At 37.7% G+C, this 25,279-nt stretch overlaps 1 protein-coding gene across 4 annotated transcripts in view; it reads right to left on the bottom strand.

Annotated features, from left to right (window-relative positions):
* The window catches only part of LOC117394771 (epidermal growth factor receptor-like), a 172,394-nt gene that overhangs the window by 30,191 nt on the left and 116,924 nt on the right, over positions 1-25,279 (bottom strand). For all 4 annotated transcript variants that reach the window (XR_009319823.1, XM_059013929.1, XM_059013945.1 and 1 more), the window contains 14 exons: positions 24,976-25,162; positions 24,534-24,668; positions 23,880-23,948; positions 23,672-23,790; positions 23,222-23,363; positions 23,016-23,132; positions 19,608-19,734; positions 19,449-19,522; positions 19,225-19,312; positions 18,666-18,868; positions 18,209-18,335; positions 16,081-16,171; positions 15,379-15,536; positions 2,774-2,812 (listed from right to left, as the gene is read on the bottom strand). Coding sequence is in view for 3 of the 4 variants with exons in the window: in XM_059013929.1 (XP_058869912.1) it covers positions 2,774-2,812; positions 15,379-15,536; positions 16,081-16,171; positions 18,209-18,335; positions 18,666-18,868; positions 19,225-19,312; positions 19,449-19,522; positions 19,608-19,734; positions 23,016-23,132; positions 23,222-23,363; positions 23,672-23,790; positions 23,880-23,948; positions 24,534-24,668; positions 24,976-25,162 (1,676 nt within the window). In the remaining variant the exon portion in view is untranslated. The remainder of the gene's footprint in view (positions 1-2,773; positions 2,813-15,378; positions 15,537-16,080; positions 16,172-18,208; positions 18,336-18,665; positions 18,869-19,224; positions 19,313-19,448; positions 19,523-19,607; positions 19,735-23,015; positions 23,133-23,221; positions 23,364-23,671; positions 23,791-23,879; positions 23,949-24,533; positions 24,669-24,975; positions 25,163-25,279) is intronic.

The raw sequence follows: 25,279 nt of genomic DNA, 5'->3' as shown, positions 1-25,279 counted from the left end.
TCATTAAAAAAAAATATGTCTCAGCACAAATCACATTTCATTCACATTGTATTATTAATTTTTGTAACATTTAAAATGTGTTTTATTGTATGAATGTTCACTTAGCACAGTGGTGGCCAATACGTGGATCGCAAAAAAAAAAGATTTTTGGTGGACAGCAGGACAAATCAGAACAAGCACTAACATATAAGCATATCTGCATAAAAAATGCTTGTGCGAACATACATTTTAAATTTAGGTGCACGTGTGTGACTAGAAATTCCTAAAATAAATTATTTATGATTGGAGAGGTTTCAAAAGAAAACTGCAATGAATAAAATTCAGATATGTTGGTGTTTTTACAAGAAATGAGCAAAGAAGGTATATCAGAAGATGAAAACGAATAGCGAACTTCGTGAAGGGCTATGTTAAGCCCCTTTCACATTGACACTCTTACCCGGGTCTGGACCCCGGTCCTGGCTAACAGGGTTACAATCCCACGTAGCGTGAAACCACTGACCTGGGTTAACCTGGGTCCCAGTGATCCAGCTCAGGATGTGGGTTGACAAGCTTTGACATGGGTTAAGCGAGACAAAATGCTTGACGGCCGTTCGTGAGCTGACGCAATAACAAACAGCCACACCGGCGTAAAGGTTTCACTTCCGCAAGTTTATTCTGTTTAGCCATATTTTGTTGATTGAGACACAGCTTGAGTCAGATTTCAGCAGGGATATAGAAACATTTGCTCTAATAAAAAAGGCAGATGGTTCAATCCAAAGAACCTTGGATGGAAACGTCAGTAACAAGCTGCTTCCTGGGCATTCATACGCATGTTGTGCACTTGCGTCTGTCACCCAGGTCAACCCTGCTTTATCAAAAAATTGCCCTGCCCGGGTATGTTCTGAACCAGGTAGATCATGCCAGTGTGAAAGGGGCTTTAGTTACAGCGTGTTCACAGTTGTATGCAAGTAGCAAAAGAACATACAAGTTCAACCAACAGTGGATAAAAGATTTTCCCTGGCTTAAGTTTGACAATGTTAAAAAAATCCATGTTTTGCACGTTTTGTCAGGATGCAGGGGAACTGATGGCAGGCAAGACTGCATTTAACAGGCCAGAAGTTCAAAATGTGAAAATATATTAAAACAGTACTTCAAAACGGCACGCATTGTGTGGAGAGGCATTGTGACAGAGACAGAATGATTCTTGGTGATAAATCTCTCTCCCGACCTGTGAGGGCGCTGTGTAAAGGGAACAGAGTGCCCTGGACTAGATGGCCAGACAATTCATTCCCAGGGTTAGAAAGAAGTCGGTAATCTAGAAAGGGGGTGGAGCTACGATACACTAAATCATCGACCCGGAAGGGAAACAATGTGGAGGCCGCAGATTGGAGGAGCAGTTGCACTAGTTAACCAAGGGGTCATGATTGACGGTACAAAAGTGGGCATGGCGAAGTGATGTGTTCCTTTGTATGGTTATGCTGAACCGGAAGGAGAACCTGTGTTGTTTGTTTTGTCATGTCTAAATACTGTTTGTTGTTAAATCATTTAAGTTGAAAAAAAATGTGTCCATTATATTATGATGCAAAAGTATTGAACTGCACAAGTGTTATGTAAGAAAGGAAGGAAAAAAAAAAGATTTATAGATATTCAACAATAAATTTGAGCAAAATTGTTTATTTTTTTTGTGTGGCCCTAAATTATTCAGTGCGTGCCTACATTTAACTTAGGTGAACATCTGCCAAAAAAAAAGTTAGCATAGAGCCCTGCCTACAAGAGGTTTCAAGACTCAGAAATATTAAAAATGCTTTGATTGCACGTATGTTACGTTTTTTGTTGTTTTGTCTTATTATCTTACGTATTGGACACTATTATATTAAATCCTGCTAATAATTGTTGGTCATAGCTTACTGGTGGATCACAGGGCCCGCTGACATCCACCAAAATGGAGTGCAGTGTTTAGTGTATTTGCCACCGCTGCTTTTGCATATCAAGTTTTTATGTAATATAACCCTGTTCTGTAAACCAATTCTTATAGTGTTTGAAAAATAAATCTTTGGTAACATGCTTCAATGCATTCTTTACATCCCTCTTCATCATCCTCAATAATATGTAAATGTTGTGGTTAAGGTTTTTGATTTTTTTAAAAATGATAATATGCTGTCTATCAATTTAGATAGGGTTACCATGTGGCTCCAGATTAACCGGACGCTGCGAGACAGAACGGGATTTCAAACTTGCCCCTAAATTGAAATAAATGAAGGTGTAAATGAACCATCCTTAGCTACAATTACGAATGGTGCTTAAATACCCGCATGTGCGTCAAATAATTGTATTATACCAAGAATGAATTGCAGCCAGTCGCTATTTTTTTCTGTTTGTTAAAATTCAATCGCCCATATTATTCTGCAAATACAATCGCATCATCATCATCTCGTTGCTCTATCGATAGCTTAGCTATTCGTTCATTAAGATCTGATCAGAAGCAGCTGATCAGTGTGAATTGTTTGCTGCGCCCAAGCAATTCCACCACAGCAGGATTAATCTCAGCAAAGGTGGAGCTCATTTATACGTGAATTACTTTCAATTTAGGGGGAATGTTGAAATCCCGGTCTGTCTCAAAGCATCCAGTTAATCTGGAGCCATATGGTAACCCTAATTTAGAGTCCCATAACAACAACCAAAAAAAACACCAGCATACATACCTCACTAATGCTCACTAAACAATTTTATTGGACAAAGAACAGATTTGCATTTTCCAATTAAAAACAAGCTTGCAATAGTATTATGTACTTACCCCTGATGGTCACAGCCAGACAACCCAGGTCCCTTACATCTGTAGATCAGAAAACCACAATTAACAATGAAACACTTAAAAAAAGTGTCAGCAAATTCATATAAATACAAATGCATTATATGATATTCCCGTGGTGTTTCAATTATTAATTTGTAGCCATTTAATAAATAAATAAATACATCAATAATTAAATATATATTAGAGGTCGGCACGGGTACCTGAATACCTGGGTACCCGTTGGTTTGTAAATTACCCAAACCGGGTTGTAAACGCAGGTCTCTGGCCGGTTTAAGAAAGACAACGTTAAAACAAGCTTTGCATTAGCAGCAAGTACACCTCAACAATAATAACTGCGGCGACTATTCTTCTCAGTAACTAAATCAGAAAGAAAACATCCTTTATGTCAGTCAGTAAGAACTCTTAATTATCCATTAATAATAATAACCAATACAGAATGCTTCATCTACAGTTAATACACAGATATAGTTTCTTACCAAAAATATAAGTTGCCTTTATTATAAATAAACAAATAACTAAATTATTGTGAGCGGTGTACCCCAGAAAACAGACTGAAAACCGTAAACATTTTTTTCATTTGAATGAAGTAGACTTACCACTAGGTGCAAAATACAAAATTAAATCAGTATGAGAAAAACATTACTCACAATGCTTTGCTTGGATGCCATGTTAATGTAAGTCTGAAATATTTACATTTATTTATCTGTTCGGATTTGGTGGACTGCACTTTTTAAAGTTTCGTTTTGGACTACTGTGTTTGCCAAAGAGAGATCGTTGAACAATAAAGCTAGAAAAACTGGATGTGACAAAAGGGATAAACAGGAAAAGCGAGAGAAAGAACAGTAAGATATACTTTGTTTTGTGTAAACTACGCTGTGTTCTGATTGAGAAAATAAATAAAACCTCCATTACTGGAACCCTTGCATCGCCCTGAATCAATACAAGTACAACATTACATTAACAACAACAACAACAACAACAACAACAGCGGAATATGGCAGTAGATGTCACAAAGAATCCCACAGCATGAAACGCATTTAACACAACTGTGTTCAAACTGAGATTTATTATTATTATTATTATTATTATTTTGATGTTTCCAGTACTGAAAAGGGACTAAATGTATTGTAAACCACACTCACCCACTCGGGTTCGTTGCCCCTTTAAAAATTGACCCGGCACACAGAAATGGATTTTTACAGCGCGGTTGCGCTAATTTTTAATAAACACAAAATAAACAAAATACAAAACAAACACCTAGCTCTGTACGAGCACTAACTAAACAAACAGGAACCTAGCTAATAAGCCGGACAGCTAAGCTGTTTACCGGCTAAAAAACAAAACACACACAGTTTAACACCAACACAAAAAGAACACACAGTTACTTTTTTTTTCCTCAATACGATTGACTACACCAACAATCGGGCTTCTTACTTCATGGCAGCCCCGAACAGACTGGCTGTCTTTCTTTTAAACCCGGCACCTGGCTCTAATTTACAATTAACCAGGTGCGGGTGATAATTAAACTAATAAAACAATTAAACAATGCAAATGTGCATTCCGCACATGTTTTTACTGCAGAGAGGTTTTAACCCCCTCCCTGCTGTCTCACAGTATGTGTACTATATAGTATTTAAATATGTATCATGCACTTAAAACATTAATATATGTGTGTGTCTTATTTTAAGTCATTACCCCAAAAAGACCCAGTTGTGGACCTACCTACCTACCTACCTACCTACCTACCTACCTACCTACCTACCTACCTACCTACCTACCTACCTACCTACCTACCTACCTACCTACCTACCTACCTACCTACCTACCTACCTACCTACCTACCTACCTACCTACCTACCTACCTACCTACCTACCTACCTACCTACCTACCTACCTACCTACCTACCTACCTACCTACCTACCTACCTACCTACCTACCTACCTGTGGTCTAGTGGTTAAAGAAAAGGGCTTGTAACCAGGAGGTCCCTGGTTCAAATCCCACCTCAGCCACTGACTCATTGTGTGACCCTGAGCAAGTCATTTAACCTCCTTGTGCTTCGTCTTTCGGGTGAGACATAGTTGTAAGTGACTCTGCATAGTTCACACACCCTAGTCTCTGTAAGTCACCTTGGATAAAGGTGTCTGCTAAATAAACAAATAATATATATATACTAATATAAATATATATACTAAGTGCGGTTCAGGGGCGTTTGCGTTTGTTTTTTTGGCCGTATAGACAGAAAGAGAGAAAGAATATTAAATTAATTATCGTGAACAAAACCTTGCCTGTCTGACTTCCATGATACCAATTTCGACTACTGAACCTTTTTGACTACCCGATCCGGCTTTTGACCTTTTTGTATGACTTCCCGATTTGGCTTTGACCCAATTCCAGCACGACAACCCGATTTTATTAACGAACGAGGACTGGACCCGACACCGAACATGGATTTACCTACCTCGTCTTCTTTTGAACCCGAGTATTCACAGAACATTCCGATACCGCCAGCGCCATCTTGCTCCTTTGTTGCAGCCCCTGACCTAGAGCTTTCACAGCAACGTCGCTCAAAAAGGAAACGCTGCCAGAATCCCAACCTCGAGCGACTTTTCTTCAAAGATTGGTCAATATCCAAACTGCTCAAAGCCCTTTGACAAGGGAATACATATTCCATCCGCATCCAATAGAATTGATCTTTTTTATTTACTTTGTGAGACTCTTTCAGCCGAGCCTGTTTTTCCACCCAGCTCTGCCCAGTCTCGCTCTACAGCGCTAGCCCCACCTCAAGCTGCCAGCTCTGCTCACGTCATCACTCCAGCTCCGCCTGAAGCCTCAGAGTCAGAACATCAGCTGCTTCAACTCTTCAGGTTCCCCAGTTCCATCATCTCATATTCAACTAAACGCACCGCTCTCCAATCTACACTCATCTGCAAGAGAATACATATCATCAGCCCTCTCTCCATCTACCAGCTCCTCCTACGCTACAGGTTGGTCGTCATTCTCTTCATTCTGTGCCCAGAACCGAATATCCCCCACCCCATTCAATGAAAATTGGATTGTAGCATTCATCATCCACGCACAAGACATTCTTCATCTTTCGCCAGCATCCACAGGAATTTCCAAGAGCCTTCCCCCGTCATCTCCATCCAGACTACTACCCATATCTACAGACGTCCTTTCCCAATTAATTAAAAATTTTGCGCTCAGGATGTTTCAATCGATTTGACGACCTAGTGATAGAAGCTATGTGCCTGTCAGCTTTCTTTGGATTTCTAAGTGCAGAATTCACAGTACCATCACTATCCAGTTTCCCAGCCATAGGTATTCGTTCCTGTGACCTTTTAATAATTCCCAATAATCATTTCATTCTGTTCCTTCATTGAATTTATTTAATTATCCAAGATAAACTCCCATCTCTGCCCTTATGCTTCCTTGTCCAGGTTCCTATCTGTCAAAAAACCCTTCAGTTCCCTAGATCCCCTGTTTATTGATTGTTCCCATAATGTCATTACAAGACGCTGGTTCGCAACTCACCTTTCTTGTCTTATATCCAAAGCAGGTCTCTCTCCCTAGTTCTATACCCCACACTCATTCAGGATTGGCGCATCAGCAGCAAAAGCCACGTTAGTCATCGCCTTATAAAAACTATGGGTCGCTGGTCATCAGCAGCAGTCCACTCCTACATTCGTTCTCTTCTTACAGACAGCTCACCAACCTCAGCAGCTCACCAATCAATTGCTAGTATGCCCGGAGTGGGGGCACCCTTCCCTCCAGGACCACCAGAGGTTTCTTCCTAATAGAGGGGGTTTTTCCTCACCACTGAGTATAGGGTTGCACATAGCCAGTTTTACTAACCATTTCTCTTTGTCCTTGTGGTCAAAGGACGGTGGCCGTTGGTCCACCCTTTTGGGGGATAAGAGTCTCACTTCCCAAGCCTCAAGTCAGCCACAGCTACTCATACCTTCGTTCAAAGGGGGGTCCTCGCTGCAGAGAGTCAGAGGGGACCACCAGCCGCACTGTTCTTTCGCAGTTCTCACCCAGAGACTATTGTTTCTCTCTCACTGTACCAGTAAGAGTTGTAGTCATCTACAACCCTTAAATACTGTCCAAATACTAACAAACTATCTTTCAGATACCCTTGCGGGTGCACTCCAGTGCCTGGCCTTGGAGGACTTGCCTCACCTCCTTGAGGGATTCTCTTTCCTTTCTTCTTTCCAGGTTATAAACCTTCCCATCCTCTGGGGGCATGGCCCGGTCCACGAGACAGCGCCTCCAGGATTCTCCGCAGAGTCAGGGGGTTTGCAGGGGGTCCCATGGGGCTGACCTCTGCAGTATGAGGTTCTTGCGGTATAAAGTCCAGACCCTGTCCTTTGCCCTGGCCTGCAGGCCATTAACAGCTCGAACCTTCCCTGGCCAACAGGCCACCAACAGTTCAAAACAAGCACTCCTGGCCCGCAGGCCATCATCATTCCCTTGAGGCTAAGCCTCTAAATACTAACCCATATTCTTCACACAGCTCTAGCTCCCGCCCATGAAATTTATATATATATATATATATATATATATATATAGTGACCGAGAATGCTCTATTTTGTAAGACTCTGAATGTGCTATTCCAAAGACTGAGGTGGAAACAGAAGTGGTGAACCAAAAGGTGAGATTTTATTTACAAAGAAAACAAAAAATAGAGAACAAACTAAATATAAAACACCAAATAAAAGACTAACCCAGGTCTGGGCACTAACTCACTTCTGGAGCCCTAACTACTGATTATGGTATGGCTAATCCACACCATAATAATAAAAAACTGTGCACACAAACGTAAGGCACTTCCCATAGAGTTTCACTTTAAATCCACAGGTAAGTGCACCATGTCTCTTAAATATCCACAATTGATGCAATGATTTAAGTAATAAATAATACAGCGTCTCTTTCTTGATCACCAATATCCAGGATTGCGTACCAGCAGCCCCACCAGTAAGTATGGGAATTTGCACGCAGGTTGTAGTGCTTGTACTCACTGGTTGTTGTATCGTTGCAGGTAAGTTGGTATCCGGTTTCAAAGCATTGTCTTCAGTATTACTGTTCTGTTGCAGTCCATTTCCAACTCCTTTGTTAAACAGTTCTGTCCTTAGCATTTGATTGCTTGCACCAAACGCTCATTTTTAAACAGCGCACATTGCTGTATTTACGTATTTCACAGTCATTTGTAGACAGTCCCTTACAGCCTCCACTCGCTGTGTAACCGTGCTAACGTTCAGTTTAATAATAATCGGTGTATAGAGGCACGTCTTGCCTAGGTTTTCATAACACTTAAAAAAAAAAAACAGCACACCTACTTGTCTTTTCCTTGTTGTCCTTTTTTTTGTTTCCAACCAGAGTCATCTCTACAGGTTACAGTTTAATCCAGTCCCTTCTCACTCGGACTACTTGCTGTATTCACAATGGTTTTGTTCTTATATTTTCTCACATACAGGCCCTCACTGCCATACTACTCACTCCCGTTGCTGCAAAACACTCCCCTTTTTATTTCCCAGAATCCTGCCGTTACAGATCCTGGGTTTCAGGAACTAGGGGAATTGTAGTTGTTTGAGAGGCGGCCATTTTATAAAAAAAGAAAACCTTAGAAAATCCTGTGACAAACAGTACAGTTATCGCTGTCCTTTAATAGAAATCCCCACTATTTCAATCGGGACTAACACACGATAACTGTCTATTTATCACAATATATATATATATATATATATATATATATATATATATATATATATATATATATATATATATATTGTAACATAGCAGGGAGGGGGGTTAAAATCCTCCATGCGTAAGACATGTTAGTTTGTTAGTTTGTTTTATTGTTTAATGAGTTTTTTAAAATTGTTTTATTGCTTAATTATACCCTGCACCTGGGAAGTAATTGTAAATTAGGACCAGGTGACGGTATAAAAGAGAAACAGTCAGTCTGCTCAGGGCTGCGGGCTAGTTTAGGTTCCTGTCTGTATATTAGTTAGTGCTCGAATAAGAGCAAGGTGTTTATTTTGTGTTTTGTTTGATTTTGTGTTTATTAAAAATAGTGCGTCAGCGCAATAAAAATCAATTTCTTGAGTCCTGGGTCTATTCTTAAAGGGACAAAGAATCGTGAGTGGTGCAAGTTCATTTACTATATGTATATAAAGCCTGAAATAAAAATAAAAATAACTTATTTTGGGCTTTGTCCAAATCAGTCCCTCTGTTCTTTCATTCCTGTTCTGAGTGACAGGTAGAGCTTTGGAACAAAGAATTAACATAAGAAACCCCACAGACACTTGCATAGTGCTATCAGCAAAAGCCAGATGGGAATCGGGATATATATAAAACCTACATCACAGTTGGGAACGATATTACCTGCAACATTGGAAAAAATTAACATGAGGAACCCCATTGACACTTGCATATAAAAAGACCACTATTATTAATAACGTAACATATATAAATAAGGAGTTGTATTGAATTGTCCAATCAGAGAGATCGATGCAGTTACTGTGTGGAACATGAATAATTAGCTGATTCACGTTTGAGAGTGTTTATAACAAGCAGTTGAAGTGTGTAGGCTACTCAGTGGAGTGACTGAGAGTGTAACTTATGTACATAATACACATCTAGATTTTAATAATTTATTTAAACTAAATTAGTCATACTGTATATGTCATTAAATAGTTTATATAGTCATGTTTTCAAGAGGCTGTTTTAGCCGAACGGAGGGACGGGAGTAAAAAAAAAAGTAATAAAAATTAATGACGTCTTGGATTTCATACATTTTTCAAGGTCTGTGTTGGAGAGAGGTGGATAATGTGCATTAGTGTCTGTTTTTCTGTAGCGTTTACAAACTAAATTATTTGAAGTGACAAAGTCAGGGTAAGTGTGTATATTGACAGATTTCCCAGTTTTGTTTTCATTTAGATAGCGGTTTATTGCAGCTCGGAGACTAATGTAGCATACAGTAAACAAGAAAATGGATGTCTCTAAAAAGGCTAAGAATGTGTCTGCAGCAGATTGCATAAAGCAGTATCCAGCAGTCTTACATAGCGATGGAGGAAAGCTCTTCTTTAAGTCCAGAAATAAATAATAATAATACCGAAAATCGTCTGTTGACAGGCATTTAGATTCAAGTATTCACCGAAAGAGAAAGGCAGAAATCCAGACTGCTTTACTTGCAAAGAAACAAAAAATTGTGACTTCCATGTTCCAAAAGTCCACTGAAAACCGTGAAGCACGAAACACATTACATTTTGAACCGATAGAGGCGTTTGTTTGTGCAAATATCCCTCTTGAAAAATTAGACAAAAGTTACGTAAATTCTTTAGACAGAGTGTAGCAAATGGTGGAGTGATTCCTTCATCAGCCCAGCTGAGACATGAATACTTACCTAAAGTTGTCGAGTATCACAAGCAGAAAATTATGCAACTGGTAAAACAGTCTGGTTGCTTATCAGTGGTCACTGACGAGTCAACTGATACCCAAGATCAGTATGGGTTATTATTATTTGTATATTTAGCAGACACCTTTATCCAAGGCGACTTACAGAGACAGTATAGATGCTGGAAACAAATGAAGAATCTTGATTACATGCAAACTCAAGCTGTGCAGCAAAAGTGCTATGCGTATTTGTTAGGCATTAGATTGAAATGTGTTTTTGCATATTAATTTTCATTTTATGCATGTTATGTAATAATTTGTTGTTTTATTATAAAGCTGAATCTAACTATATCTTTCAATAGAACAAATAGAAATTACTTTGTGTTTTTTCTCCTTTTTTTTTTTTTAACTGCCCAAATACTTTTGTCTGTGACTGTGTGTGTATGTATGTATGTATGTATGTATGTATGTATCTGAAACAAAAACACATTGGAAATGTGAAAAAACGCCAAGTTATCAAAAGTGCCTAGCCATTTAAAGTGGAGATATCAAAAACACAAGCCACGTTTCAAGAAACCATTGGGGCAACCTTGCCCAGCACAAAGCAAATAGGCACAACACTACTACAAATGTTTATTTAGAGTGAAATGTAAATGAACGTTTCATAACACGTATTAAGCACCTATGTAATAAAGGTAAACCAAAACATTACGGATAGACAACAAATAAGAAATTAATTAATAAGAAAATGCAAGTAGATATATTGCCCTTAAAATTCACTACAAGATGTTAAATGTGGTACCAGTCTTTATTTATTGCAATAAAATTGAGAACAAATGACCCACCCATTTCCTATTTTTAAAAGCCCCATTATAAAACATGTTTATTTGATAATTACATTGCTCTTATAATGTATTAAAATATGTATGTATAAAGAAACACAAAATCTAGTTACGTACTACAGCAAACAGCATACAGCAATATCTAATCTGTTATTCTTTTTAATGACCTTCTTCATTTTTAGTTTAAAAATAGCATACAAGCCTGCATGGCTCTTGCCAAATTCTAAATTGTTTTGGATCTTTAGCTAAACAGAACAATTTTCTTTTTGCTAACTGTATAGATGGAAATGTGAGTTTATGTATTTCTAAATATGTTTCATGCCATTAAGGTATTGCAGTATCCAGGTTTGTTCTTTCAGACAAAAACAATAATAAATATAGCCGCAAGCAGCAATGACCGGGGTCCAAGCGCCAGACCATGTGACCTAACCGTATTTCACATGTGACATAGTACTCCATTGGCCTCTACTAGTCTTTGTACTATATTGTACCACAGATTAATAGTACAATATATGCTGAAATTTGATTTGCTCGTGGCCTCCATGTTTTTCGATGCAGCAACTTTACTTTTAACAAACTTCACAGACAATCTCCCTGAGGTTAAGTATGCAAAGTTTCACTTCAATTGGCAAAACGGTTTCAGAGAAAAAGATGTTTCAATATTTTTGACAAATCCAATATGGTCACCAATGCAGTTAGATAGAGCCCATATGGTTTCCTGTATATGTTCCATAGTCACCATGACCCTATCTGCACTCTGTAAGCAGTTATAAGCCAGTTTTGCACTTGACCTTTAGGATAAGTCAAAGGTCACTGGCAAGGGCATTGTTGGATATAGTGCATACGGTTTCCTATATGTGTTCCATAGTAACCATGACCGTATCTGCACTCTGTAAAGAGTTATAGGAGAGGGCAAAAGTCACAATCAAGGCAATTTTTGAATAGAACATATATGTGTCCCTGTCTGTGTTCCATAGTAACCATGACTCTATCTGCACTCTGTAAGGAGTTATAAGTAAGGCCCTGTGGAAATCGTGGATATTTTCTTTAAAATTCACAGCAGTGTCATGGGTAAAGTATCATATTTTGCGGAATGAGCATGAAACTATTTTATAAATTATGTGTACAGATTTTATTTTATTTTTTTAAAACATCAAATAGAGATAAATGCATTGACATAATCAACGTCAAAATTCAAGCACTTTACAACAGCTTGTGAAACATTGTTGTAATTAAAAGCCTGTAGATAAAGTGTATCTGCAAGGGCAGCTTTCAGTTCTAGTACGTCAGATGCATGTTCACCATTTAGGTCTTGCAAAACAAATACAATGTGTAACCCATACTGATCTTGGGCATCAGTTGACTCAACAGTGACCACTGAGACCTCCATAATCTCCTGCTTGTGATACTTGGCAACTTTAGGTAAGTATTCATACCTTAAGTACCCTGAGTGCCCTGGACTGGATGGCCAGATAATTAATTCCCAGAGTTAGAAGGAAGTCAGAGCTAGAAAGGGGACAGAGCTACAATACACCAAATCATCAACCCGGAAGGGAAACGACGCGGAGAGTTAACCAAGGGGTCATGATTGATGGCACAAAAGGGGGCGTAGCGATGTGATCTGTTCCTTGTTATGGTTAAAAGCTGAACTGGAAGAACCTGTGTTGTAATCGTGAGTGTTTTGTTTGTTGTGTCTAACGAATGCTTATTTGTTATTATTAGACGGCTACACGATCCGGAGCTGCCAGCACTAAACCCAGACAACACTGCACTTCGTTTCACGATAAACTGTATTTGCATCACGAGCACTACAGTGCGCGCTGTGGACTAGTGATTGTGTTTGTGTTACATGTGCGAGTAAAAAGAACAGGACTGTTATTATTTCGGGACCAACCTGTGGATTACAACGAAGCAATACACGCCGCTGTATTGCTTGTTATCGTTATTATTTACTGTGTTTTGTGTCTTCAGACCATTGGATTTACAAATAAAATATCATTGCACCTATTTGTTTATTTAGCAGACACCTTTATCCAAGGCGACTTACAGAGACTAGGGTGTGTGAACTATGCATCAGCTGCAGAGTCACTTACAATTACGTCTCACCCGAAAGACGGAGCACAAGGAGGTTAAGTGACTTGCTCAGGGTCACACAATGAGTCAGTGGTTGAGGTGGGATTTGACCTCCTGGTTACAAGCCCTTTTCTTTAACCACTGGACCACACAGCCTCCTAGATTATTGTTATACAATATGTGCCTCTAAAAACACCATCTCTCCCTGTAAACCATGTGTCTAAAGTGGAAAACACTGATTGAGCAGCTGCCCAGTGCACAAAGTCCGTACTGCAATAAAAAGCGTAGGAGTCATTTAAAAGGGTGTTTTGTTCACAACATATAAAAATATGATTAATAAATGGATAAGTGACCCAGTGATCCAAACTGCCCCATTAATGTCAGAACAATCTGCCAGCTTTCTATCTTTTTCCATGAACCAGACTAGATCCAACCAATGTGAGCGATAAAAATATCTGGCATACTTGCAGGCCATTAGGAAAGGAAATTAAAAACGGTGACAATGGCAAAAATGTGTTTTAAAAACTTTTTGTACACTAATTTGATAGAGATGCTCATATGCAACGTTGTGATAATGGAGGACTATACTGTGGTGCTTATGTGGAAGGAAGGAATACAGTTAAAATAAATAAAAAGAATTTTTATTTTTACTGTATAAAGACCCTCCACATGGGGCATTACCAGGCATTATGGACGGTTTGGTTGTAATAGTGCTCTCGACTTCAAAACTTAATTGATCAACTGAAAACTACAACATTTCAGCTTCCACCTTCTTCAGATAGCAAGGTAGAAATAGCTAGTTAGACTTGTATGTCTAGTGGTTGATAACTATCCTGTTGGATCTCTCTCTCTAAATTGAACTTGCTATTCAAATTGTATCTGTATAAAAAAAAAAAAAAGATTTAAATGTCTGGGGAAACCTGGGTGAACCTTTAAGCTATGTTTAAACCTGAAATGTTCCTAGTACAATTGCCTGTACTTGCTTTGAAATCTGCCTCAACTCTGTCTGGATACATTTGTTGTTACAGTAATGTTGTCTTCTTTATGACCAGCACGCCACTTATAGAGTGCTTTATCAAAAACATCATCATTTGTATCACCTTTGTGTACAAAACATCTTTTTTTACTGGTCGTTTCCATTGCATATTGGTGGATTTTCTTTCTTGGCCTATAATATTGCTGACAGTTACCTGATACCGTATTCCCATTGTTGAGGATGATATTGCTGTCAAGTTGGAAAAAAAAGTGTAACGTTTGCGTTTCCCAGTTAACCTTACTCTTTTTTTAAACTGGATTCTGGTTGCATTGTGGGGTCTTCGGTTGACCAGTTCTACTATACTACAACTACTAACAAGAAGACCAATAATACCAACTGACAATAAACATGACTTCATTTACACTTAATACCCCAAACAAGCAAGTTACTATCATTGTACTTCTAAATCTTAAAACAGGGAAGTACCTTTCATATGCATATAAAACATCTCAAAGAAAATGACTATACTAATACTGTAATTATAAGTGTGACAGTATACACTTTCAACTTGACTGAGATAGCCACCAAACACTTTAACATATTATAAGTCATTAAATCTAAATGAAAAAAAGACAAAAAACTGATATTATTGTATTTAACCTGTTTATGTAGATTCTGTTGTGGTTTAAATGTTTAGAATTCTTTGTAATTGACATTAAGTGAGATCTGCACTCTCAGTGAAATTACAAGTGTACTTGCTGCTAATAGGTTCAAATGGGGAAAAAACTTTTAATTTTCATCACAGTACAGTACTGCAGTTAACCCACATGTAGTAACAGAACAAACTCATTCCAGCCACTGACTGGACACTTGATGAAGAATGTATTAAACATCAATAAGCCTGATGTTTGCTTGTTGTTTTTGCCTAAAATCGTATATAAAATAACACTATTTTAATTTTTAATAAAACCAGATAGAAACTACTAAGAACAATAAACAGCTCTGTCCTAACAGCGCTCCCTTGTTACTGTGCTCGTGTTATAAGGTGGAACACAAATTGCACGGTCTTCTATCTGTGGCTACAGTGTTATAAAGGGGGAGCACTGCAATGTGTTCCTTTCTAGTTTACAGCTTCTGTACTCATTCTAAACTCAAGATTAGTAACAGACTCCTACTTGCCTACTCCTACCTAACTAGTTCTGTAACATTTCAGATTTTAACTTGTCCTTGCAACAACGATGGTGCAAACTGATCTAGACATAATGTTCTGAGTTGTTTTAAAACACAGGTCATACTCACCCTTGGGTACAATTTGGATGACATAGCTGGCACACCTTGCTTGCATCTGAGTATTTCCAAATAATTGTGTTGTTTTCTCCTGGGACGCCAGCAGGGCATTTTGGTACGCAGTGAGGACCGTCTTTAAAATGGGCACACTCAGTACACTTGTCTGGGCCCTGGTGGAAAACAAAGTATTCCATTCATCTAAATATTTGAATGATAATCATTCCAATAGCCAGGGGAGGGAGGGTACATTTTAAGTTATAATACTAAAATTGAAGAATGGCAGCTTATGACACTAGAAAACAGGTGTCCAAGCTTTGAGTTGTGCTATTTTGAGCGCAGAGGCTTCCTAAACGTGTCTCCCATCTCTGTCCTCAGTTTCTAGGAGTGATGTTGGGTTTGTTATTAAAAGTACAATAGTATTTTACTCTCTTTATCTTTAATATCCATGTAAAGGTTTACTTAGTTTTTAAATTTTAAATTAAGATATTGTTTGCCTCTAAAATGGGGATTTAGACAAGCCCGAATATGTATTGTAGTTTTCATGATTTCTAATGCATTACTTTTTTTTTTATGAATTACATCAGTCATATTTTAAAAGAATTCTACCAAAGTAGTAATATACAACAGTGTCCCAAGATCCCAGTTACGTGCCCATCGCAAATCAAAGGTTTTATAGCATGCTACTGTAATGACAGCAAGAGATTGTGAACTTACAGGTCCATTGCAGGTATCGGTCCCATTCTGTGGGTGGCACTCTGAATCACACTGAAGACATCTGGTTTCTTCCACAAATTCCCTAGGGTCCCTAAGTGCAGTACAAATTAATTTATTAAAGCTTTTTTATTGTGCCAAATGTGGCTTTACTAGACAAATCAATACATGACACTTCTTAACTCAAGGAGTACCCAGGCTAATTTAACTGGCAAGATTATTTTACCATCAAGTTACTCAAATTCAAGTGACAGAGAACACAGAATAATAAGGTTTCTAGAGTACTAGTAGCAAATATAGTCATATTGGCAGTGGTATTAACATTAACAAAGCATACATGGTACCATAGGTTTTGATCATGTGTCTCTTTTATTGACAGTTTTCTACTGAGGCAAGGACTTTTATACTTTATGTGTAAATAAAAATGAGCCGAGCACACAGCTTAGGCACAGATCAGTGTTTTGAAATATAAAAAGGAAAAGCAAGCTCAGTATATGTTATGCCTTTACTTTTGCATGCACAATCCATACTCATTAATAAGTAAGAAATAACCCACTCCAGGGTGTGTGGTAAGACAATTCTTACCGCACGCCCTGGGTGCGTTGTGATGCACGAGTCCGCAGGCCGAGTCCCTTCAACCACCCAGGAAGTGCGGTAAGAATTGTCTTACCGCACACCCTGGAGTGGGTTATTTTGCTTATAAAAATGGCTACACTTTTTTTCTTGAAAATAATTACACAAAATAGCTTTTTAAGGAAAAAAATAAGAAATATTATGTATCCTTCCACTGAGAAAAATAGTCCCTTAAGACTGTTTGATTGTAACATATATTTTGTACTTTTTTTATTTGCCATAAACATTAAATTGAACATTGCCAATTATAGTAACATTTTCCAGATGAAATGGCATTTGGGAATTGAAAGCAGACTGATTTCCCACATCTGTGGGAGGATTCATGTAACAGCCAAACACTGCACTTGACATCGAGGGAGGGGCTTCCGAGTTTTTTTTAATTTTTTTGTAGGAAATGATCCTCAGGCTTTGCAGTCTTCAAGAGAAGCTGACCAATAATGTCTGCTTTTACACCAATGGCCGGTAACCAGGATAACTTCCCTATATTGTAAACCAGCATTAGATGATATGTGGACTAAACGACTTCCGTGTCAGTTTGCGCAGTCCTTCCCGTCCGGGGCGAGCACAGTAGAATTCTATGCCAAACCTGACCTTGTTTAAAAGCTCAGCGGTTGAGTCAGCAGAGAGCAGGAGAGGTTTTAATTTTTTTTTTAACATGTTTCTGAAATCGGAGGGTAGTGGTGAGATGTATCTGTTGTGTCTAATTTAAACATTGCATACTCGCTAGTCAGTTTTATAAGGCGACATTTAGTTTAATAAGTAGATGCCACTGCTGAATATACCGTATATATTACATGCGGAGTGAAACTTGTGTGGTGATTTCTCGGATGGCTTTTGAATAGTGTTAGTGCTACTCTCTGATTAAATAAATACCATGGTATATTTGCCAATTTTTCTGTAATTCTTAGTGACAGAGATGAAAAAAAAAAGATTGTTGAGTGATTTAAATGCTGCTTCAGTTGTATGTTGACATTTTTACCTATAGAAACACTGTTTAGATAACTGTTAAGGCGTAGTAATGTTAATAGATCAGGTAAGTAAGTTGGTCTATGATGTCATAGCTGTGTGGTAAGACAATTATTACCGCATGGTCATGTGATCTTGTTCAGCCAATCACAGTACTTAATTTATCCAAGTCATTTCATAATAACAATTTATAATAATATGACAGTAGAAAAACACAGTTTGGCTTATGGCAGGTAATTGGAAGTGTAGAGTATACACTATTTTGGTAACTGAACTTACACAGAATAACTAAACTTAGATGTAGAATTTTTTTTTTTTATATACCAGTAGGAGGGGTACACTTCTTATTTTAAGACATCCAATGATGCTTGGTTTCAATGGAAAAAAATGCACAAATGGGGGGTAAAAAGCAAAACACCCCATTAGTGTGCATGTATTACACTGGAATAGCTATCAAATTGAGTTGAGTACTGTACTATTTTACATTTTTCATAAATACTGCATGCAGTGTACCGTGTTCCATGGCACTTACCCCTGTAGGACATTGCACTTTTCCACACATTCTTTTGACCGTCTATAAAACTGACATGAAAAACACATGGAGGGACCAGGGCCCCAGCATCCTTCATCAGTACACAACTCATCGCAAACATGAGCAGCTGATTAAAAGGACAAGAAAAAAGAAAAAAATATCTTCAAAAAAGGTTACCAGTAAGGATCTGTAGGAATTTAAACATTGAATGGGATAGACGACAGCTTTATACAGATACAGTTGAGAATGAAGTAATGCTAAAGAAAGAGAACAATTTCAGTCTTCTGGGGTGTATATTGCATCATTCATAAATGTGATTTCCCATTGTAAAATGTTTATTTAATACTTTTTACATAATGGGGACACCCAAGCGTATCTACCTATTATTTGACACTACAAAATGTCAACAGTATTAGAAAGTTATGTTACATTGGTGTTAGTGATTGTTGTTACTTACCACATTTATCTTGTTCGCCATTTAAAGAAACTCCACTATACAACTGTTTGCCTGAAATGAAAAGCTTATTCCACTGGAATGTGTCTGTGTAGCAAAGATTGGGGTTGTTTTTTATCACCACGTCGCCATCACTAATCTCCTTCAAAGAACGCAGTCCCAGATAGCTGATCTGAATATTCACCACAGCAAGGGAAACTGTGCTACTGTAACAGAATTCAAATAAGATTTCATGCAACATATACAGTAACTAAATGTTATTGGTTAAGCGAATTTTGGAAGTTGTTGAATACAGATGTCAGTGGATGTACACAGATTGATTCTAAAAATACACTGCTGTCTATAAAAGTGTGATTGATTACCATTTTAAATGCTAAATAGTTGTGGTCATAGACTGAATCTTAACCCTGATGGGGTAATGCCCAAGCTTATTTAAATTATCATAAATGTGTTTATTCTTATTATTTCCACATTTTACAATAGTATGAACTATTTTATTATCGGACAGTAAACAGTTACATATATATTCTATAATACACATTATGGTAACTGATCAACTTACTGTTTTGTTCTCCCACGAATAATTTCCACATTTTCAAAAGGACTGAGATCAGGAAGATTCAATGGCCAATTCTGAACCAGCAAAAACCCTAAAGAAAAAAATAAAAATAAAAACATCTATCTATACATTCACAAATATGCAAACTCAATCTTTTTTTATAATTTCCTTACTTTGTTTTTTATATTGTGCTTTCCCTGTTATAACTGTTAAAAAAAAGGGCTTACCTGTAATTTCTTTAACAGTCTTAAACACATTAAGTTTAGCTGGGTCCAGAGCAGCAGTATTTGTGAATTTGTCACTGAAATAGAACGAAACATAACAGAAAGATCAGAGTCAGATCAGGGGATTCATCTTACACACTGGAAACAGGCCTTACAACTTACCCAGTAAAAGCTACGGGTAGGATGGAAACATCACCATTGATTGTAGTGCAGTCTCTGAAGGAATCAATGTTGGTTGCATTAATAGACAAGACATCCTTGAGGTTTCCCATCCCTAATCCGCTGCAGGCTGAGCATAGGGAAAAAATGTAATAGTATCTGTCAATTTGTTTTCATGCAATTTCATATTCAACCCAGGCACTGCAGATAGACAGATAACATCTTAAAACACTAATATATTATATACAGTATAATATATACTGAAACCTTACATTTCACTCCCTTTTTTAATTTTCATGTTATTTTAAGTTAAGTCTTAGTAAGTTTTGATTTGTTTTACTTAATAATACCATTAAGTTGCCAAAACATATTTTCACGTACAGTAATTTACATAATAATCGCAATGTTATTACTTAAAATAGTAATATTTGTTTTGTAACCATTGTGTGTTACTGAGGGGGCAGGTGCAGCGGCTTCTCCTTAATTAACCAAGTAATATATCAATTAACCAGTCTATCAATTGACCCCCCTATTTAACCCCAGGGTCAAACACTCCTTTTCTTTTTTTTTTTTTGTGTTCTGTCTAAATGCTTGTTTACCTCCACCTCTGAGTAGGCTCCAATGACAGTGGTCCGCGCGCATTGAATTATGGGATAGCACGATTGAATCACAGGATTGTTTGTCTTATCCTGCTTGCTGTGTGTTTTTGGGTGTACTTGTTTGTTCAATCCCGAGGCTGCCGGCTTGGCCCTGCTGACCCGTTCAGGTTCCAGAATTAGTAGGAACGCATTCATTCATACTAAAATATTTCATTATAGCCACACCCCTTATTCTCACAACTGTGTTTGTTCTGTCTACATTAATTATGGAGTGGCAATGCTTTGTTACCCACACCTCTGAGTGGGCTCCAATACGACCATAGGGATACCCCCATTGAATCATGGGATTGATTGTCCTATCCTTGATTTGCCCGCGCTTGCCTGGCACTGCAGCTGCCAATATTTCATGCTCATGTCTTATCTTATAATGTCTTCTTCAGCAGCAGCCATAAAGCCAACTGAAGTCGTAAGCTACAACACAAGCTCACTGTCGCACATCAAGCAGTTGCCGTTTCTGCCACTAGGGGTCTCCCCTGTACAAAATTGAAATTCTCCAGTTCTCCAGTCATATCAGATTTTGGAGGTCAGTTATTTTAAATATAGAGAGGACTGCAACGAAGGGTACATTTTGACCTTGGAAGGTTCGGAACACATTACCAAAGGAAGGTTTGAACCTTCGATTGTACTAATTTGCATAAATTTGCCAGTGGTGTCACCATAGCTACTTGTTTATACTTGATTAAAAAGCCTATTATTTTATAGGTAATCCATATAAATAAAATAAAACATTCACATGTAGTTTAAAAATATGTTATATAGAACAGTAATCATGTTTTTATAATTTAAATAAAAATACACGTTATTTATTTACACGTAATTGATGCTGCTTGCTATATATTCAGTAAGCTTGCGTTGCAGCACCACCAACTGCAGCAGACAAAGCTTTATTTAACCGTTCCAAGCAGGTTATCAGTCACAGTCACCTTTTACTACTACTAAAAATAATAATAATAATTAATTGTAAATTGTGTACAGGTGCAGGTGATTAAAGAACAGACAGACAACTGTAATCCAGGTGAAAAGGTTTGTTTTAATTAGTTGTTTTTGTCCAGTGCCTGACGGCAAAACAAACAGGAAATAATAATGATGGCAAGTAATACAGCGGCGTGTATTTCTTACATTTATAATCCCCAGGCTGGTCCCGAAATAATAGTCCCGTTCTTGTATCCCCACATTAAACACAAAACACATACACAAGTCCAGTTAGTATCTTTCTGTCACATAATCCTAATAATAATATGAACTTGTGGTTGTCCCCAGACATTGGTTATGACTCCATGATGCAAGTCGCTTGCATAGTTTGCATTCAATTTTTTCTTTTGGTCGTCTTACAAAAACATCCCAAACAGCAGAGGGGTTTTGAAACATTTCTTTCAATACAGCTTACGCTATACAACGCTTTGCTGTCGAGATGGAGAATGGAGAAATTAAAGGTTTGCCTCTGGATAACACAAGCTGGAGGGGGGAGGGGCAGACGGTGCTCAGTTTTCAAAATTAAAATTATTAGTGTTAGCGTATATTTTGTATGTTTCAAACACATTCTACCATAGTCTTGTACACATATTTTACTGAAGCACTACAACTGCTATAGGTACCACACAGTGCTTTGGATACTATACCCTGCTCCATACAGAGCAGCGGCGCCATAGAGAGTTGTTACAATTTGGTAGTGGATTTTAATACAACTTTTGTTTATGAAATATGCATTATACAAATCAAAAGATTTAATTTTGCATGTGTGTGACATTTAAGATGTGATTTATAGTTTCCACACATTGTCAAATGGTTTCTGTTAACAGAGAAAAAAAAAACACAGTGCTTAAATGCAATGACAAACCTTCTATGGTTTAAAACTACCTTTGAATTCACGGCTAGCAAACGAACCTTCGAACACAGCCCTAAATATATACTGGATTCTGCCGCGTCAAAACCCATGTTTGAACTGTCGCCCCACCCACATGTTTAGCTGAATGTCAATTTTTCACAGTTTCTAATAACTACTGTACTGTGCAGTACAGTAGTTGTTCTGTGCATTGATTGAATACATTGTAAGCACTTTTCATTTTGGATTGATTATGCTTTCCTGTTAAGCGACAATCTTTTTTTTTTTTTTTTTACAGTAGACTTCAGCTTTAAAGGTTAATGTGTGTTTAATGAAGATTTAAAATGACTTTACAGTGGACTTACACAGCAACCTTTTTTCAGGCAAACCCTTTACTTTGTATTTCACCATTTAACACTAGAACCACCGCGGTTATAATCATACCTAAAACCGCCACCAGCAGTCATTGTGACGGTTACATTTTAAACAATGTCAAGTTTGTTATGTTGCCACAGAAAGGAATATACTAAATACTCTGCTAGAGGTGTAGTTATCATTAAATAGTCCTTTTTGAATGATTTTGGTGGTGGCTGTACCAGGATCTGACTTTGTTTAGATCAAATGAATACACCCTATTGTGTTCTTCTCTGTCTTGAATTATCTTTTGTTTTTCAGATACTTGAATAAATCTAGACATTTCATTTTACCTTGTTGTCTTCTGCCATAGCATGGAATGTTTTTTTCATAACTTAAAACAAGTTCCATTTCATAAACTACCGAAATGCAAAACTGTAGTTTATTTGTAATGTAATTTACTGCAAAGGAGCAATCTGACTGTTTAAAAAGATTGTGATAGCTACTGTGAAAGACAGCTTCTGTAGATAAACTGTTATAAAGATAGTAGGCAGACAGACAAGAATATATAAATACCTTTTGGACAGGGCCCTTCACACTTTTTGCATTTTCGCAACCCGTTTTCATCCACTTCATAGGTATTAGAGCTACAAGTCCTCACACATGAGCCATGGTCTGTTACAACGTAGTTACCTGTAAGACAGAAACACAAGGCTCTAACAGAGAGTAGTACATAAAAAATGAACTTGTTTAATTATCACGAAGTTAAAAGGGACCCCTACGTGGGCAGTTCTTCACACAAGTGGCTCCGAAGTTATACTTCCCCTTTGGATTAACCTCCAGCTGGTGTGTGTTGGGGTCATACAGCATCAGCTGAGGGCAGGCATCCTTGCAGGTCCCATCATCCTGGAATGCACGGCAGGCCTGTGGGTGTTACAGTTCCTTATCATATGGGATATGTGACAAATAGCTGATTCACTGTTCACAAACACTGATTAAATCTATTAAAATAAAATGTAAAGATTAAAACCCTTAAATAATCTGTATGAGGCTGGGAGTGTATTTCCATTTAAGCACATACTAGGTAGAAGTCATTTTTTAGAATACTAATACTTTGTAAACATTTCAACAAGAAACAAACACAGCACTCTCCTTTAAATATGTTCAATATGTTTTCCCTTTACTAGAGGTGACTATACTGTTGAGCTTTTGATACAAAAGGTATTTCTCACCAGGCAGTGAGTTGGTCTGGGTCCTGTACAGCCTGCAGCACAGTGGTCATTGCAGCAGTCACTGGGCTTTGGGCCCTTACACCTCCCCGAGCACTGATCAGCACAGATTAACCTGGTCACTTAAGTAAAAGCAAAACAATATATAATTTACTTTATGATCTTTTTTTAAATATCATTTTTAAGCATTATTTCTTTCTGCAGCGCTTACAAGTTTGGCAGTCGTCAGGACCTGGTGCCCAGCATGACCCATTGAAGCACCCTGGATCACATGTTTGACCTGAGATAGAAAAAAAAACACATTTTATTTAATTGAAACAAGTTGGCACAAGTGCCAAACAGGAGAAGATTGTCATGAAAATAACGGTACTTCTCTGTAGTGATTTTGGGCACTACTTTTAGCCAGAGTGTCTTCACTGATGTAATAACATCTATTTTAACACTTTGGGTGGCATTGCTGTTTTAATACCATGACTGGGTTTGTGTCATAGTTGCTTGTAAGCTACAACATACCATTGTCTCTGAGGATCTGTCATTTTTTTGACAAATCACTTTCATAAGGAGGCAGGATTAAGGAAGCTAAACATTTTCCTGTATACATATTATCAATACAGAATGAACAACCTTGTTCAAAAACGACAGTGTTAAATTAAACATTTTTCTGCATAGTTATTGGTTTGTTTACACTGCTCTAATTATTCTATATTGTGAGGGTGTAGTTTCATTTTCCTTTGGTACCAGGCCTTAGATGGGTAATCTGTTGTAGGAGCTCAGTTTGGAATATGTAATCATATTCTCTTCAATCTGGTCTCATTTTGGTTCATAATGGTAATTGACATTATGCTATGCTGATTGTGGCACTCACAATGTGGTTTGTTATTCACTGAGGGAAGAAACATTTCAGGGTTTGCTTTGGAGTCTACAATATCATTCCACTGGATGGTATCCAGGTTACAAAGCAACATGTTGTTGGTGAATTTCACTCCTCCTTTGAGAATCTCTAAAGAGCAAAATAAGAGAAAGAAAGATAAGCATCATGACAACCAATGCAGCATTTGGTTAAATGGTACCATTGCAGCCTTCTCCAGCAGGTGTCACTATTAGCCATTGCAATTCTATTTAAGCAAAGGGGTAAGTGTCTCCAAAAGGTCATTCCAGAGAACAGGCTGAACAGCAGAATTCTAGACAAACTCTCTTTAGAAATTAGAGAAGGTTTTTAAGGAATGGGCATGCATCTCTCTAGGCCAATTTTAACACATAGTACTGTACATTTATGAATGGCCAAGTAAATGCAGTCACACACTCACCTGTTAGCCTTCTCAAGGGCAGTTCTTTCACCCCCACAGTAGAGTTTTTGTCATAGTTGGACAAAACTGCCAGAGCATATTTGTTATCATACAGAGTGTGACCTCTGATTATCTGCAGGTTTTCCAGAGGGATTTTTGCTATCTTGTTGAGTGCAATCAGCACATATCCACCAACCTCTTGGATAGTCTGTGGAAAGACACAAGGAATCCTTTTTTAGAGCCCTTTTTGTTCATCAATATGTCACATATACATTTTTTAAAAATATTTCTAAAGAAGTTCTTATACTTGGTTAGGACATTCTTT

Source organism: Acipenser ruthenus, chromosome 3 (genome assembly GCF_902713425.1).
Source record: "Acipenser ruthenus chromosome 3, fAciRut3.2 maternal haplotype, whole genome shotgun sequence".
In the NCBI taxonomy this organism is placed as follows: Eukaryota; Metazoa; Chordata; class Actinopteri; order Acipenseriformes; family Acipenseridae; genus Acipenser; species Acipenser ruthenus.
This window is presented reverse-complemented; position numbering and strand designations above follow the sequence as displayed.